Here is an 18,855-nt window from a genome sequence, read left to right on the forward strand (position 1 = left end):
ACTTAATTTTTTTCTGTGCAGCTACAGGCTTCAGCTTCCTTCGAAGAAGTCTAACCCGGTTCCTGCCCGTGCTGAGTGAGGACATTTTTATAGGCTGTCAGCCCTCTTATGTAATATCTCTCTCTTCTAGGAAAATAATGTCAAAAACCTCATACATAATCTAACCACAGGCACCAGGGGAAAGCCAGCGGGATTTTCGGCCTTTTCTAAATGACTAAAACATCCCTGCACGCTGCTAGTTATTTTGATGACAATCCTATCAGTTTAAATGAGTTGATTATTAATAGTTTCTGTAAAGCACACATCACTTCCCACTCACCCCACGTGCCCTGACTGCACCTGAGCTCTTCTTTGGCAAGGAGATCACATCTGGCTTTGGAGCCAAATTTTTCCCCGCCTCCCAGAAAGCCTAGTGTTAGCCAACAGGGAAGTAAAGCCCCAGAGAATGGGCGTTGGTTTTCATGTTTTAGCAGCACCATTCAGAGGAGATAAGAGCGATCTCAGCCTTCTGGATTGTGCAGTTCTCTAGCAACTATATACACTATTATATACTATTTTATATTTATACACACACATATATATAAATGGCATAACATTACAGCAATCCACCATAAATGTGTGCGTGTCTCTGTGTGTCCATATGGGTATACACATATATATAGGTCTATTCACCATCCAGCCTTCACAGTGAAGAGAAAGGAAATAGAATCATAGAGTCACCGAATGGGCTGGGTTGGAAAGGACCTTAAAGATCATCTAGTTCCAACCCCGCTGCCCACTCAGTGCAAAGATCATATTGGCGAGTTCCAGGGCTGTTAAAGGTTCTGATCTGTAATCCTCAGAACAAATTTCTATACAGGAAATATCATTTAACTCTAGGAGCTCGTGTTTAAAATGGCTTTTAAAAACTCCCTGCACTGCTGTAAGACTTCACACTTGGAGATAAGCTGAAATGCTCTCGTTACCATGCTTTTTGCTAAACAGTTACAAACTGGTTTTTATTTCTCCTTTCCATTACTATAAAAATGAAATAAAGAACTTAAAGATTTTCACCAGCTGAAGAAAGAGTCTTGCATTAGCCATTACAAGCTGTATTGGTTCAAAATCATACACTATTCAAGAAATATTTGGGGGAGGTATGAATTTAAGAGGTAATTTTTCCACACAGCATCTAAATTAATCCAAATATGTGCATTCATCTTTCCAGGTTTATTCCAAGATTTTCTACATTTTCGTGACAGTAAAATTCCACTAGTTTCCTACTTGGAAACCAAGTAAATGTTATGTTATTCTGGCTCTTTTACTGAGTGCTTAATTCCACCAACATGTTATCACTGAGCCATTTGATTCATTAGTAACAACAGGGAGGAGGAAATAAATGTATTTCATTTGGAAGGACAAACAGAAATTCCAGTGGTCATACATTTGAGCTGTTGCCAGTAGGAGATACTGAAGTTGCAAAATACAGTGTTTTCCCAGGTTGTGAAAAAAGTTGAAAATTGAGAGGCTTTATATACATTCCATTTTGACTTTAATTTTTAATTGGCTAAAGTTAAAATGTTTCATTTGGAATATTATAGCTGGACTATATATGAATACAAGACAGACTGAGAGGGTTAGTGCAGACGTGCATTCCAGGCATGCTGAAACCCTTCACCAATATTTTCCCATGAAAATTCCAACACAATGTGTTTATGTTTCACTTCATCAGCATTTTTCCAACAAGCCCAGCTCTAACAAAAACCCTAGACTTCTCTGTGGAAGGAAATTGCATGTCAAAGTGCCAGTTCTGCAGGCCAGATTCTCTGCAGTATACAGATTCTGAACACACTACGGTTGTGCCAGGGGAGGTTTAGGTTGGATATTAGGAAAAATCTCTTCACCAAAAGGGTTGTCAAGGATTGGAGCAGGCTGCCCAGGGAAGTGGTTGAGTCACCATTCCTGGAGGTATTTAAAAGACATCTAGATGTGATGCATAGGGACATGGTTTCATGGTGGACTTGGCAGTGTTAGGTTAATGGTTGGACTTGATGATCTTAAGGGTCCTTTCCAACCTAAATGATTCCATGATTCTGTGATTCTCAACTGGGCCTACGCGACGTCTGGGAATTGCTGTATTTTCCCAGAAAGCATCTTTCAAGGGAATATAGTATGAGCCTGTGGAAAGCAGGGAATGGCTGAGTAGAGATTGATAGACTTCCTGAGGCTAGGCCCACTGGATCCACTCAATCAAAGCCATGTTAGACAGTCCCCAGGATGCGACTGCCCTCAGGGCACACCCCATCTGAGCACTGCAGCACCAACAACCCAGACGGCTCATCTGTTCCACCTTCACCTTGTTCACAAACCAGGGGCAATGTGTGTGTATAGGCAAAGCAGGCAGTTGCCTAGGGGAGTAGGCAGCTCTGAGCACCCTACAAAGGGACAGCAAGTTGGGGATGGCCTTTTCAACTGTGGATGCTGAGCCCATCAGCAGCATGAGGTGATGCCCCATCCCTCCTGCTGCAGCGGGAGCAGCAATCCATCATCACCCGCTCTGCACACCTCTGCCCACAACTACTTTCCAAAGGCAAGGGTTGAAGGATGGCATTACTGAGGGGGAATGTACTGTACCAGGAGAGGACATGCCACAAAGGAGCAGCCAAAAGGCCACCAGCAGCCTGCTCTTCTGGGTCTATGTACCTTAACAGCACAATCAAGGTGCACAGGTCTCTTCCCTCTGTCTCTAATGCTATTTTACTGCTCAGGCTAAAGTTCTGCAGCTAAAACATGGGAATGATTTGAATCTCTAGGAACATCTTCTACCACAGAGCTTCCACGAACAGTTTTATGCCTAGACAAGCAAAGTCCCCAAGGAACTACACCTTTACGGCAGAGGAGCTGAAATGTGTCAAGATCAAACTAGAACAAAGGTTTTTCACCAAGTGTTAACATAATGCAAAGGGATTGTTTGCTATTCAAAACCATCATTTAGGGCAGGTGATTTGGGGCACTGCTACATTTCACCTGCCCCTTCCATGGGCTCCTGAGCTGCCCATTCAAGGGGAGTCCTTTCAAGCAGAAAGAAGGGCAGTAGGAAACCACAAGGACACGGCACCATAACAAGCACAGTTCTGCTTCTGAACAATGTCCTTTGTCAGGTGTACCAAATGATCATCTTCTTCCTCTAAAGCCACTTCTTGGAAGCCCGCCCCCACCCCCTCCTTCTTCCTGGTGTTTCAATGCCTCTATTTATCCACAGTGTGGTGTTCTCTAGGGGTGTCATTCTCCTTCCTGCCCTGACCCTTGCTAGGTTCACTGCAAAAGAGGAGCAATTTGTCTTCTGGGAATATCCCTAGTATTCAGGAGTTTCCCTCATTGCCTGGAGCTCCTGGAAAAGCCCACAGCCTCCCCACGTCACTGAGACTCTGTCTTTCTGTCTCAGGAAAACTGTAACTCCTTTGTCTTTTGGATTTTTCTCTAAATGAGCTAATATCTCAGTTAAATTTTTATATTGTTTCTCTGTTGACTTAATTCTTTATCTTGTTGCTTCCCATTTCTTTTGCCTATATAGATAAAATCTCTTCATAATAACTGGATTGTGTGCCTGACTTGAACAATAGCTGTTTGGTCTGGATGCTAATTGGATGAAGTCAGACTATTAGCACTTCAAATTAAATGACTTTGCAAGAGTCCAATTACATTAATATTCCAATTCCAGCAATGCAGTGATGCCCTTGCTTGCTTTACAGGGACTCCACGTGAACACTGTCAGGCATATACAATGGAAACTTTGTGTTCAGTAGCATTTGTTATATGAAATACACTTGAGCCCTAACAGGCAGGCTGGATCTGCAGTATCTGGAGAGAGAGATCTGGATTTTTTTCACCTCCTCCTTTGTTTCCAGAACATGCTGGGACTCTCCACCACTTTAAACCAAAGGCATGAAACATGGCAGAAAGGAATATTAATTATGCTGATAAAACAGGCAGAGTATGGCAGAGAAACATGGTGGTTCCCTAGGATATAAATCCGTGCAAAAGCACTTTGTGAAGTTATGATGCAGTCTGACAATTTGTTCCTCCACCCACGCACAGCATCTTTTGATTTCATCAGCAATCGAAGAACAGCCAGTCTGCATTATAAGCAAGGTAGGCTTTTTGGAGAGAGAGAAACCAACCAACCAACCAACCAAACCAACCAAAAATACCTTCCCCTCCAGTCTGACATTGCAGCTGGCATTGCCATAATGGTTATATGCAAGAGGTGACTTTGTTAATTGTGCAAAATTAATTGTTTATCATTCTGTGGAAAGCATATATTTATTCTTATTTCCCAGGGATAACCCCATTTCCTAAAGAAATGAGACAATGCAGCCACAGGTTGCGTGCATCTCTCTGTTCATCTGATCCCCTGCCCTAATGTACTTGAGTGGGTTTTAACCCAGTTTTAACCAATTTTAAAGCTAGTTTTAACCAAACTGACAGAGGGTGGCTGACACAAAATAGTACATCCTTACACACTTCATGAAAATACATGGCTGAGGAGAGAGGATAGACTTTCGCTGCTCCTGCTGAAGAACAAAACACAGCATGAACGCAGCCTTTATTAGACATCAGAGACTCCACCCGGCAGCTCAATCTGAAGGTACACAGTCATGGTTTCCTTGCCTCTGTTGCTCACCAAATTCCCTGTATACTCTCCAGCTAACCTGTGTGTGCGCAAGAGTAAATAAAGCAGCACAAATATTTAATACAAGCAACCTTTCCCATAGCAACAGCTGAAACAAAGCTGCATCCCTGTGATGCCTCCTCGCCCCAGGCTGCACCTCCTCACCTCCCCAACATCTCTGTTACCCCAAACAGGCAAAAGAGCTGCAAGTTTGGAGCTAATTTGGAGTCACTGCTGCCCAACAGCCATGGCTGGAGCAAAAGGGAAAGAAGGAACTTCTTCCTTTCTCTTACTGAGTGCATTCGTGTGAGTAGCTCTTCTATTCTCAGCCAGATTTTCATCATGTTTTGCAGAAGTTAATCTGAGACTTTTCTCCTGCTCCAGATTTGTCTGAAGCTGAAGGATTTCAGTTTATTAGGAGGTGACAGACAGATGGATGGTCAGACAGACAAACAGGCTGCATGGTCCCGGCAGTTTCAGAAACCACACTGAAGTCCTAAGAATAAGTTTCCTGAAGAACTGAATACTGCCCCTTCCCCTGCCCCAAATACTGAAAGAAAACACGTTTGGACTTGATGTACAATTTGCACTGCCTGTTTTCCTCCTGATTGTGAGGACCCCATTCCAAACTGACCTCAATTTTCACTTAATTAGTAACCTACTTTGCCGTTCCTTTGGAACAGTTTTAGCTAATTCCTGGGGATTTTGCCTAATTCTAAAATGGTTGGGATTTTTTTTTTCAGAATGAAACAAGCATTGCTTTAAGGAAGATGTTTCCCCTTTTGACAACAATACAACAATAGCAGTAATAATAAATAAATAAATCACACAACACCCCAAATTTTAAAGATGAACTGTAGCAAGCTGAGCAATAAGGATGTTCAAAGTGATCCTAAAAATCCCTGCATTAAAATATCCTATCCATGTAGTAAGAGAAGAATAAAGCAATACTTCCTGAAGTAGCAGCTTAGTCTTCAGTAAAGAAACTGGGACCAACTTGGGAATTCCCTGCCCCTGATTTTGCCCCACAGACCTCCAGCAAGGACTGAGGATACTATAGTAATTGCAACTTCCTTCCGTTTTCCTTCAGCATCAGTGGAACAGGGAGAAAAATTTATCCACCAGACAAAGTACATAGCACACAATACAGAGTGGTTTAAAAAGACTTTCTCCAGACCACAGAAATGGGTAGCAATGTTCAATCAAATGCTGGGATAATAAAATATTTCAAAGTGAACTTGTTAATTTTCACATATTTAATAGACCTGGGGCCGTGTTTGGAGTTAGGTTATATTTAGCTGTGAGGAAGCACAGAAATAGTTGACAGCAGGAGGACCGGGAGGCAGTTTCCATGTACCAGTTTCCATCTCCCCCCCAGCTCTGGTGGAAGGCCAGCGGCTGGTTTGGCATTATTGGTGTGGAGGGACGGCCGGCTGCAGCCCTCCACATGGCACTGGCACCTGCAGGGGACACAGGGAGAGGAGGGGGCCTGTGGACCCAGGTCGGAGAGGCAATGGAGCCCGTCAGCTCCATCCCCTTGCCCCATGCACCCCGGTTTGGTAAAAGCCCCCCACTGCTTTCTACAGCATGGGCTGGGCAGGACGTAAAGTTTCTGTAAAAGTTTGAGAGCTATCTTCTAATTTCTGGACAGCAAGCTATCAGGGAAAGCAGCTGGCATGGAAAACATCAGGGCTGCAAAGTGAGGCAGACTGATGAAATCTGTGTTTGCGCAGGGCCTCTGGAGTCCTGCATGGGCAGCAGGTGAAGAAGAGATGCTGTCTGACCTTGCTCTCCTATCATATATACCTCTGTATAAACAATATAGACAATGTATACCCCATGCCAAAGGAGGGGTTTCTTTCAAGACAGGCGACCTGGCCTCTCTGCCTCAAAAGGGATCAGGAAAACAGGAAGGAAAAACATCTCAGGAGTAGTTTTTCACACCTTATCTCCTATTACTCAGGGTCCAGCCTCATTACTTCAGTGCTCGGAAAGCCCAAGTCTTGAACAGCAGCTGAGGGAAGTGTTTCTGCCACAGAAACCACTGCAGTGCTATGGGCTGTCAGGCTGGTCACATCCCTAGAAGAGCAGCCACCCAACAGCTTGGTTTCTAATCCTATGAGCTATCTAAACAGTTATACAAGGAAGACCCCAAGGACAGGTCTGCCAGAGGAAAACTGCAACTTAAATGCTGCTTGCTATCCTTGGGATGGAAAGAGCCTTTTTAAAAAATAAATTATGGATATTGTTTGCTAGTGTGGTAAAGAATACATTACCTCAACCACCACCATGGCTTTTTTCAAGACAATCCATGATTTTATCCAGAGAGTGGGTTTTTTTTTTTTTTTGAAAGCTTGTATTATGAATATTCCATCTCCATTTGGACAGACAAGCCTAAAATTATTTTATTCGAGTCTTTTCATCTGGCTTTGATTGACAGGATTCCTCTGTGTATTTTTACATAGATTCTTTCCAGCAGTAAAAACTTTAGGTTCAACTTCGAAGGAAACTTCCTACACACATCTGTACCCACAGCCCTACACAGAGCAGTTTATGCAGAGATTTGGGACTGAAAATCCACATTACATCATTTGCATGCTTTTCCTGCTGCCACAAGAGGCCAGTGATTGTGTAACTTCCAGGCTCCTGTGTTTCACCCCCACCACACTGACATGGTTTCACAGGTACATCTGCCAGACACCATCTGGAGGCTAAAAATCATAACTACAGATTGGCTTCCTGAACATCCTGAGACCTCTCAGATAGGAGCTGGGCACATTTAAATATTAATGGCAGATCAAAAGACAATCATTTCTCCACTCAACATTCATGGCAGGTATCTCTGGCTACAAACTAACGCAGGAACGCCCCACGCACCTGCACTGCCAAAGGAGTTGTTATATGGGATGGGGTATATTAACAACACAACTCAGGGCCCTTATCTTTACTGCTGAACACTCTGATATGTCAGACAGATTATTTAGGAGAGGCGGTGAGAGAAAAGAGATTAGCTTTTGTATAGACACCTAAATGACCCACATTTTCAGAAACGCCCAGCAGCTAGTACCACCCGTTGTCACTTCTGGACAGTCTGAGTAAGAACTCTATTCTCACCCCACAGTGAGCACGGAGCTGGTTTAGCCACTAGCCCTAATAAAGCTCAGGATATTCAAGAAGATGTCATGTCACACTGTAAAAAGGTCAGTTTAAAAAGGTCAGTTTTAAAATAGTTTTACAATCTCTAAACACTGGAGCTAGCTAGCTACAGTGAGGGGTTCGCTACAGCACAAGGAACCCAAAAGGGTCTTAGGAGAGAGATAATCATCCTCTGAAACTGTTCAGAATAATACCCTAGGGAGGAATTCCGTATGATCACAAAGAGAAGCATTAAATTTTTATCAGCATGAGTTCAGGCTGAATAAAGCAGACCTCCCAAATACATGGTGATAAAACATTTACACTGCACCACTGTGTTTTCTTCCAAAACCAGAAAAGCATTTAGAGGAGACATGGCACTAGAAAATTCAGCACTGCTACATTATGTGGAAGCTCCCTGAGAGTCTTCAACACTTTCTGACCCATTCTTCTCTTATAGGAATGAAAGAAATACTGACAAAGCAAGAGGTGGGCAAAACTTGGCACAGGAGGCATCAGATACAGGCAAGGTAAAGGAAAGGGAAGAGTATTTGTAATGCATTCATCTGCTGCCAGTATCAGGATGTATCTTATCTTTCTGTTGCTTCCCACTTCTCACCAAAGTGGAGGAAGCGCTATATAAAGATTCAGAGTCACTAACCCAGCTCCTGAGAGCTGCACAGCACCAACTGCCAGCACATTGGCAGTGTTCCTCTGCCGCCTTCATCGCAACCACTCTGCTGGCGTTCATTCGCTCGCAGCAAGTTTTTTCCTGTGAAGGAGAAAGATGTGGTCCTTGAGGAACCAAAATTAGATAATTTCTAATGATATTTCTAAATTATCAAGTAAATTAAAAAAGGAACCTCTGTTTTTTCCCATCCTGAACAACCATGTTATCTGTACTGTTAACACCTTAGATCTCCAGCACATTATTTACTGGCTCTCAAGACTCTTAAAACTCAATTAATAAGAGAGCATTAAGGCCACATTCCAACAAGGATTTAAGTGACTGTTTCCTTTAGTTTCAAAGAGAATATTCAGCCTCTCAGCTGTACACAACTATTTAGTGAGCAGGAAATAGTGGTGTGGAGTGGTGCTTGTACGCTCCATGGCTACATGACAACAAATGCCTTGGAGTCAATGTCTGAAAATTGCACAAACTGCAAACCAATTTAACATAGATGATCTTGACACAGCACAGAATCACTGGATTTTAAGGCAGCTTCCCTGGAGCCTGTTTGTTTGAATGAATGGAATTTAATCGTATTTTCTGCACAATGTTTTAATGGGGCTTCCAAGCCCAGTAAAGATTACATGTTCACTGAGGTTTCCTTGGCTGTTACCACACTCTTCACAGTTAAATACACCTTAGGTGGGCAAAATAGATAAAATGGCAGCAAAATATAAGCTTTCATGCTCAAAATGTATTTTACATCAGGAAAAAGAAAACTGCACTGATTTTGTCAATGAGGGTAGGAAAATGAACTGGGCACACCCTAGTCCTGATTCCTACTAACCTTTACCCTGGGTAACCATTTAGGTCTGTGCAAAAGGAAAGCAAAGAGCTGTAAAATATCTTCTGGATCAAAACAGTTATGGATCCCACATTGTACAAGTGGGACCTGAGTCCTTCATGTCTGCAACTGCCTTCCCCCACCCTTTGCATGTGTAAATACAACTGAGAAAAAGCATAGTAACATCTGCTTCCCAGTCTCAGGGGGCCACCAAACACATATAAATCAGGAACTCCAAGCTGGACTGTAGTCTTACATAAAATATATAACACAACAGATCTGCTGTGGTACAACTAGTTCCAAGAAGGAGCAGATGTACCTTGTGATATTAATTTATTCTAACATTTTTTGAAGGGAAGAAACGGAGAGAGATACTGATATGTATGGCAGGTCCTGACTGATATTTAAAACCTTTGGCATTACCATATGAGCCTGGAAATAACTGCCAGTGCTATTAGTTGCTGTCAATGATGACAGCATGTAAATGACTATCTAATCTGCATATACAATTAAATAATTAGATGCCATATGTAAGAGCAGTTATTTATAGGCGTGGAATCAGAAAAAAATTAAACCCCATCTTCATAACGTATCATCTCACAAATCAGATCCTCCTGAACATAGGTACAGATCTTCATTTCTGAGTGTTCCATCTTAGGTTAAAAAAAATATTTAAAAATCACAATTAATATTTCATATTATTGATTTTTCCCCTGTGATGCACTGAATCAGTCATGCCTGCATCTAGCCTGCTGGCAGGAAGCTATAGCTGCTGTTCCACAAAACGCCTGTCAAGTTTCGGAGCTCATTATGAACAAGCCAGGAAAAAAACCCGTCCTGCTGAAGGCCTGTCCACTGCGTCCAATGAAGGCTTGATCTATTCTTACAAACAGCTGACCTAGATTCTCTGCCTGAATGAGAGCATTTCCCAGCATCAAGGCTGTTCAGAGAGTGAGAAATTCACGTCTCGCTTATCATGAGAGAGGAGGGAAAAAAAGGAAGAGGATATAATCTTAAGGGAAAGCGATGGCATCCATTAGTCATAAAAGAGCTTTATCCATATCTGCACAAAGCACTCCCCGACATGCTTCTGCTCTCATTTCAGAGTCTGGAAAGGACTGCAGCCCTCATTTCAGCACACGCAGCAGGCCAGGCAGCCACAGCTCCATGGAGAGGCTGAGATGTGCCAAAGCCGTGGAGGACACGACCACACAGCGGGGTGGCCAGCTTGCCGCTCCAGAGCCACCCGCGGCTTTCCGGCAGCTCAGAGGCAGCTCCTGCCCTTGGGCTGCCGGCAAGGACTGCTGGTTCACACCATGCCAAGAGGAAATGAGCCAGCAAGGTCTACTAAGCCCTACACTGCCAGGTCATGATGGGATCCAGCTGCAGACACAGTGCACATCCATCACCCCTGGGAAGCTAGGGAGGCCTTCACGAGGCAATGCCATGTCCTGCTGGTGAACCATACAGGACACTTCTCTATCTGCCACCTCTCCAAGAGATGGGGAGCGCATCCCTGTGGCACTCAATAACGTAATGATGGTGGTATGTGGCACAGAGGGACAGAAAGGCTGGTCAGCCCTGGAGTAAGGACCTCCAAGTCCTTCTCTTCCTGCCTCTGCTACTGATCCATTTTGTCTACAATCACATTCCTCATCTCCCCGAGATCCTAGAGGGCCCCTCCATAAGCCAGGCCCAGTAACCTTTCATATTAACCACTAATATTCACCAGACCAGTGATCAGGGGGCCCTGAGGGTGTCCATCGTTGTGAGGGATGCCAGCTTGATGCTTGCCCTTGGTGGCTGCTGTCACTGCTATCACTGATGCTGAGCTGCCCGCAGGGAGCAGCTCCAGATCCAAGCCAGCACCTAAGCAGTATCCCCTTGGGCAGGATGAGGAGCTGGCAGGCAGGGGCTAGTGCAAGACACTCTCATGTCCCCCAGTGTACAGCTCCCACCCCAGGGCAATGCTGCAGTGCTGGCTGCAGGGACAAGGACAGAAGCACAGACTGAGTCCCTGGGGCGGGCAGGAGCTGGGCAGTCAAGGGAAGTTTCCTTCAATACCAGGCTGTTTTGATTTGTCTCACAGATGGACAGAAAGCTAAATTCACATACATAAATTTGGGTCATCTGATCACAGATATTCTGCCCTTTCTCCAGACATGAACATCCCAGACTGAGTCTACAGAAGAGGACTGCTGCTCACGTGGACCCTCACTGACTGCACTGCACAGGCACAACCCACATGTCCAGCCCACACAGAAGGCAAGCGACTGCGGTGGGCCACGCTGCCAGCAAGCATCCCCCCTTCCCCTCTTCTCTAAGACCAGAGGGACCACTGAGAGGAGAGTATAAGATCTAATTAATCACCTCTCAATTCAGCTCTGGTTCAGCAAATGCAAATACCACATCAGGCAATTGGGTCTTCCTCACCAACTTATTTTTTGCATGTGGGCAACATGCAAACTAGGTCAGTATTATTCCTACCAAAACACTCGCTATGGGTGTTATTTTTAGAAAACCATGTGATTGTCTGACTTTTATTTATGAGAGCACAGAAAGATCCACTGTATATTTTCCTGTCTGTCTTGTTTGGGGTGCTTTGTTTTTTTAGTTCTTTGGGTGGGTTACTGAGATCTCAGGCCTCTTTTTAAAAGGCAAAGTCAGACTCAATCAAGAGACCTTGCAGGTCACATGCCTTGGCAGTCAATGAAACAAAGCACATGCAGCAGTGAGCAAACCAAACCAGACAAGAGCATGGAGAGGCTATGAAAAGGCAAGACAGGGACACAGGTAACAAGGGACAAGGATATGGAGCGGAAAAGATGCCAGGAGGTTATGGGAGATGGGGAATCAGGCAGAGTTTGAAGGATGATAGAAAACACTGCACTTAGATCTTCACAACTCCTGAAAGGATAAACCCAAGATCTCAGCAGCTAGACAAAAGTCAGCAGGAGAGCCAAGTTCAGCATCAGAAAACTTGTCCAGAGATTCCAGTTTATCTTCTGAGACCTTTTCTTACCTCCTTGGCACAAACAAAACAACTTGAGGCAACAAAATCCTGTACCAGCTTTTCATTCAGCAGGCTGGTATCACAACCCTGACAGATATCCATCAGACAACCAAGCCAGGGTGGATCCCCTCAAGGGGAGAGGGCCCCTATGGCCGACACCTAGCAGGGACCCACTGTGTCCAGGTTTCTACCTGCCTGCTTTTCATCTGGCCTGTCTGAGGAATCCAGAGTCTTTGCCCAGTGCAGAAGTTAACAGGCAATTCAAGTTCAGGGGATGTGAATCCTTTTACTAACCTTGCATGGCCAGTGTGAAGAAGTCTACATCTCTGCTGATAATCCAGACTGCTTTTATAACCAGAAAAAAGGCACTGACATAGGTAGTGCCCTTCCTCTCAAGCGAATGCAGACATCTAAAATAGGCCTGTCAAGCAGCATACCAGCACTGCCTAATTCTCTCCATCAGCAATAGAAGGAATTCAGAATGAGTAGCTCAGACGTCAGTGTATGTATTTCAGAGCAGATGAACCACAGCCTGAATTTCTAGAAATTAACCACCACAAAAAGTATCAGAAACTAGTCTCCAGGCCCACAGGTCTTCTGACTTTCTACTCACATAAAAAATTTAGACGTATATGATCTGCAAGGGCACAGGGTCAGCTGTATGGCTGATGAGTCATGTGCCTTTATGGGCTGCATTTCTGGCAACGGCCCCTGCAACAGTTGCTTGCTGTGGCAAGTCATCTCGGCAGGAGGGGAGCCCCGCATGGGAATCCTGCTTGCCCACCTCCCCAGGACAGCACCACTAGCACAGGACTTCTGCACAGCTGGGAGACACTGCTGGTTCTCAGCTTCAAAACTGTGCAAGCAACATCAGATTTTGCCGCTGAGAGGATGAAAGCACAGGGACAGGCTGCTCCTGTCATGGGGGAAAGGGAAGGAGTTGAGCTGGCTGGGAGGGTCTGGTGCTTGCTGACACCTTTTCTGCCTCTGCCTGAGAACTGGGGCCCTTTTGGGGTCCCAATTGCCTCTTTGGCAATCCACCAGCATGCTGCATACACTCGAATTCAGAAAAGCTGTTTTCAACTGTCCTTTGTAATTGATCTCAAGCCCTGAGGCTCCCATCCCTGGCAGCCTGCCTCCCTGAGCTAACTGCTTGTACCAGCTAGGTGACTCCCCCAAAACAGAAACAAGAACTTCAAAAGAAACAACACAGGCAGAGACAAAGACAACTGGACCAGATGCAACTCAACTTCCAAACTACAAATAACATTTATTTCTCCAGCAAAGACCATGCTGCCACAAAGCATTAGGTATGCACTGTAGAAAAAGCTATAAAAACTACGTCCTCCACGCAGGCTGGCAACTGTAGATTTTCCTACAAACAGAAACAACACAAATGAATGGTGAAAGGTGAGGCCCTCTTACATGTGGCACAGCATGGGAACTCAGCTCTGTGTTTCAGGAGTGGTGTGTGAGAATCATATGCAGGGATGCTCAGAGGTGTTTAAAGAACATGGGACACATCCTGCAAACTTGCTGGAATGGCCTGGGTAATACAAACTGGCTGGAGGGTTAGCCATGCATCACTGTGTCATCATCTAACACTGCTATGACACATGATTCTAACATTGCTCCCAGGAAAACCAGCGGTTTGGGATAAACATGAAGACAGCTTCTTATACCCCAAACTTTCCGGTTTTTTTCCATCCCTTACATAAGACTTGCACATGGTCACTTCTGCTACCTATCACCTGCAACACATCTCATGTGATGTTGCACTGAATTTTCTGTAACTACAGCTTTTTGGGATTAATTCATACAAAAATAAAATGTACTTTATCAGTCACTGACATACGCATTCTCTATCTTATTGTTAAAACCAGCAAACTAATACTGCCTTGAAAAGAACCAAAGGCAGCAATTATTCTCTGCACTCGTTAGTATCAAAAACTGTTTTCCAGCCATTTCAGTTACCCTCCTGAAATTACACAGTTACGTGTTGGTGCCAGATTCCCATTTATCCAAAGAGCTTTTTGTATCAACAACAAACAATAGCTTCTTCATTTATCAGGCTTCCCATAAGAGGAAGAACTCATGTTACAACGGAAGGGCCACATAATCATGCCTTACTAGCTCAAGGTACATGGGACTTTCAGAAGTCCCTTAGAAATTTCAGTATACGCAACACCTAGGAGAGTTATGAGCAGCCCAAGGAAAACAGTCTCATCTCGGTAACAGAAGAAGTACTAATGAGTGCAGGACAATAGGCACAGGCAGGCTGGCAAACAAAAAGCAGAAGGAGAAGTGTAATGGAAGCCAGGTTATCAGCTGTCCTGTAACAAGAGAGCTGGTGCAGGTCTGCTCTGTTGCCCACCAGCAGCATGCACTGTGTCACTGAAGCTCATAGAGCCACCCCAAAGCTGAAGCCGTTGCAGAGGTAAGAAATGCAACTCCTCTGTTTCTGCTAATCAGGGCACAAGTCCTCTCCTCCTCGAACTGAATTGATGTCCCCTCACTGCTCCGTTTCCTCACGGGCAATGTGCATGCATCATTCCAGTGCAAAGCTGCTGTGAGAGCAGATTCAGGGTCACATCAGAGTGGCACACACAAGACAGTCGTGAATTCCCTCATTCTTTAAACATCTTTTTTTGGTTTGGGTTTTTTTTTTTTTTACAAGCATGAAATGAAGACTGTCTTTTTCAGGGAGGTTAATGTTTTATTTAAGATGGCCTGCTAGCACCATGAATTTTACATGACAGAAGCTCCATCCCACAACATTCTTAAACCTCTCCTCCTCAGTCAGCAGGGCTCTGATCCTGCAGCCAGGAGATGTGGCACCTCCCCCTGGGAGCGCTGGCACAGGGGCTGACTCATGTTGTTCACAAGCACATCCCTTCTCCTGACTGACCACCACTTGAAAACACAGCCTGCCCTGAAGCATCGCCTTAGAGACCTTCCCAGGAGACAAATCTGCTGCATCAGCTCCTCCTCCCAATGCTTCCCACAGAAATTCCCCCCCATGAAGGCTGTTTGGAGATGCACAGATGTGAGCAGAGGGTGGGCAGGTCTAGCGGAGCGTCCTATCTGCTGCAAGGCCTCTGGAGGTCGCAGATAAGCAAACACAGGCAAGGGCAATGCTAAGGACATAGATATAGAAGCAAAACAAGACAGGCAGCAGATCAGACGTACCTTCCCACGATTTTGGGTCTAGTGCAGGACTCTGTTGATGTCTGTGGAGCTATGCCTGACAATAAGTGTTCAGAAAGGTCAGATTTTACAGTAAACCAACCATATTCAATTCTCAATTAGTCATGGAAGATTAGCTGAGTTGGTGATTAACCAGACATTTCCTCCCCATAGCAACCATGGCTACACCACCATGCCACCACACATGTAACACAGGGCACACGAGCCTCTGGGCCATGCCCCACTTGGACCCCAGCAGGTTAAAGCTGTCCCTGCTCAGCACCAAGACTGGCAGGCTTGTTACAAGTCCTTCACAGGTAGAAGACCTGAGTATAACTAACATATAGCCTGTACTAGCCAGGATCTGGTTTTATCTAGGTTATCCCATCCCATATTGTTTTCGATAGCTGAAAGCTGACAGTATCTAAGTGAACCAGTCAAAGCTAAAACAAGAACACGCTGCGTAGCCTGCAAAAGCTGTCCCAAGCGTTAGGCAGCTGGTGTGCTGACACCGTTGCCTATGTGCTGAGTAATGATGTCTCACTGTTTCTTTGTGCTCCTTTACCCATCTCTTTCCATCTGTCGTTCCTTGTCTTCCACTTGGATTGTATGGTGTTCAAAGCAGGGCCTTCTGTTAGCACCTAGGAGATCATCTGTGACAGGGCACCACAAAATCGGTCTGATCAATTCACGTGAGTGATTAGTGAATCAGAGTCGACATTGTACAAGGATGTGTGTATAAATGGGTTAAGCATGGTGTGTCTGGATGGAAAACGTGACTCAGAAGTGTTACTAACATTATTCTTGCTCATGTCCATAAACCTAAGAAATGGAAGAAATGGAGTGGGTAGAAAAAGACACAAAGGCAAAGAGACAGCAGGCTGGCGGGCAAGCATCTCTCTCAGATACAAATGCACGAAATTACGGGTACACAGATCAGATGACGAGAAGAGCTGAGCATTTGCAACTCCTACACACATTCTCATTTCTTCTTTTATAGCTATTAACTTTGCCTGCTTCTCCATTTTGGTTTTGCTTCATCTTTCACATGCACAGACCAAGACATGGATCTTATCTTCATGTATCCCAGTGACTTCCTGGCGTATCATGCACATGCACAGCTACAGCCACAGGTCGAGGCATCTCTTTCGCTGCCTTCTGTACATGATGATAGAGCAACTACGCTGGTCACCAGGACAACAGTCACAGCCTGTCAAACCGATAAGAAGTTGGTTGGCTGGGTTCATGCTCTGAGAGAGAGCAAGACTGAGGCAATAAATGTAATACACAGCAGTGAACTGCAAATGGCATTTGCTTTTCCCCTTAGGGAGTTGGAATGAAAACAAACATGAGAGCAACAAAGAATGAAGAGGGTCTGAAGAGAAGAGGCTTGCTGTTTAACCTTTAAAACTCCACAGTTAATGGGAAATGGGAAAGATTCAAACAAGACATGGGATTGGAGGTCGGACATAGGGCTTATCTCAGCCCTCTTATGCAAAGGGAACAGTTTTGAGTCCACATAGTCCCCAATTTCCAAAAGTGACCAAAGCTACTGTCATGCCAATAGGCTCAGAGGTTGGCCCTGCTGGACATCAAAGCAAGGGACAACTAAAAGAAATAAGCATTACATTCTAGGCATTCTCTGTTGCTAGAATTGCCTCTTGCTAACAGCAGCCAGGACTGCTAAAGGACCGCACTACCTCATGACAACACCCAAGGTGTCTCCTGTCTGGATGTGAAACCACTGCACGAGGAGAAAGTTACCACTTCTCACAAAACAGACCCCCAAAACAGCATTGAGCTGAAACCAGAATTGGAGCGTGCCATTCAAGAAAATTATTTTGCCAAACAGGCATTTGGTAGATACGGAGGTCAAGTTGTAAATCTAATTTTTGGAATGCTGCTAAAGTTCAGGGAAACACAGAACTGGTATCTCTCACGTTCAGTCTTACAGCTTCAAGGCGCACAGTCCAACCATTTTGCCAGTGCAAAAACAGATATGAAAAATGGTCTGAAAAGAAAACCAGTTGTAACTGGAAGTCAAGTCCATTATATCATGTTATCTATAGCCTATGTCAGGGGGAATGTTATAAACAGAATTTATCAAAGTGCTAAAGCCTTGTCACAACAAGAAGGAATTGTGCATATCCAGGTGAAGTCCAAGAATGCTGATTAGACCATTCCTCATAAAACTGATAAGAAACGCTGTCCTGTCTTTTTGAGAGATACTCCTGGACACAGCAGGGCTTGTGCAAGAGCAAGGCTTGCATTAGCTGTGTTCAAAATAAGGTCTGGAAATGCAGGTCACAATGGTCAAGCTCTAATCTAAATGGGAACAGAGGAACAATACAAATGCTGTCATGCTGTATGGCACGGGATCAGGCAGACACACCAGCCAGTGCTAAAGGGGTAGGTGATGCCTAAAGGTCTCCTCCCCAGCTCTGCTCCCTGCTCCTTCCTAGACACAGAGGAGGAACTTCAGTCTCATTCTCCTGTCTTCCAGCTGTGATTCAGCAGTGAATTCCCTTGTTAGAAAGGTGCCCCCACATTCAGATACCCTCTCTGTCCCCTAGGGAGAGGGGAACTGCAAAGCCAGCTGCACAAATATCTCTGCTTGGCTGGGACCAACGTATACACAATGGTCCAACACATTCAAGGCCTTTCTGAGCACAACAAAGCAATGCCAAGAAACAGAAAAATGTCATCAAGGCCATATAGGTGGGTTTCTTGCATTTGTTCTGCATCTCAGTCAAAACAGGCAGGCATAATGCAAGGACACAAAGAGGCCTTTCTCAGCAAGCAGTGTGGCATGCACTCCTGGGTCACCTCAGGCGGCTGTCTGTCTGCCGGGTCCCCTTTCCCCTGTTTTGATTGTAGCTGCATCCTTTCTGTATCAAGATGTGGATTCTTAATGCATGCTCACCTTTGCCCTCAGCTACAAGCTGTTTCTGCTTAGCTAATGCTTTTCTTGGCAGGCTCAGCCAGGCAAGCCAGAGTTCAGTTTGCACTCCGATCAGATGACTGGCCCTGGGAAATGCTGCAGAGATATGGCCAAAATGAACTGAAGTCACTTACATGGGGCTGCAAATTGCTCTGGGTTGGTAGTCGGCCAGATTCTGGCCCATGACCGGGCATCCAGCCACAGCCAAAGGACAAATCAAAATAAACAAACCAGGAGTTTCTTCCAGGGACGTATTATGAAGAGATTTTCAAAGCAGGATTTAAGAACAGCATCCTGTCCTTAATGCCTTAGCATGGACTGTGCACAATGACAGACCCTCTAAAAAGCTTTAAACACAGCTAGTGTAAGTGGGAAATGGGGAAGATGTAAGACACAGGACAAGAACTGAGACACA

The 18,855-nt window shown here is 44.8% G+C and overlaps 1 protein-coding gene across 3 annotated transcripts in view; it reads right to left on the minus strand.

The window, feature by feature from the left end:
- Positions 1-18,541, minus strand: part of LOC141923623 (exocyst complex component 3-like protein 2) — a 44,096-nt gene extending 25,555 nt beyond the window's left edge. The window contains exons 1-3 of one of the 3 annotated variants that reach the window (XM_074825187.1): positions 18,423-18,541; positions 16,558-16,709; positions 8,448-8,558 (exon numbers count right to left, since the gene is read on the minus strand). In XM_074825187.1, coding sequence (XP_074681288.1) covers positions 8,448-8,558; positions 16,558-16,614 — 168 coding nt within the window. In that variant the 5' untranslated portion in view covers positions 16,615-16,709; positions 18,423-18,541. The other 2 variants (XM_074825186.1, XM_074825184.1) reach the window with 2 other exon arrangements.
- Between the last annotated feature and the right edge of the window lie 314 nt (positions 18,542-18,855).

The sequence above is a fragment of the Strix aluco genome, chromosome 4 (assembly GCF_031877795.1).
Source record: "Strix aluco isolate bStrAlu1 chromosome 4, bStrAlu1.hap1, whole genome shotgun sequence".
Classification (NCBI taxonomy): domain Eukaryota; kingdom Metazoa; phylum Chordata; class Aves; order Strigiformes; family Strigidae; genus Strix; species Strix aluco.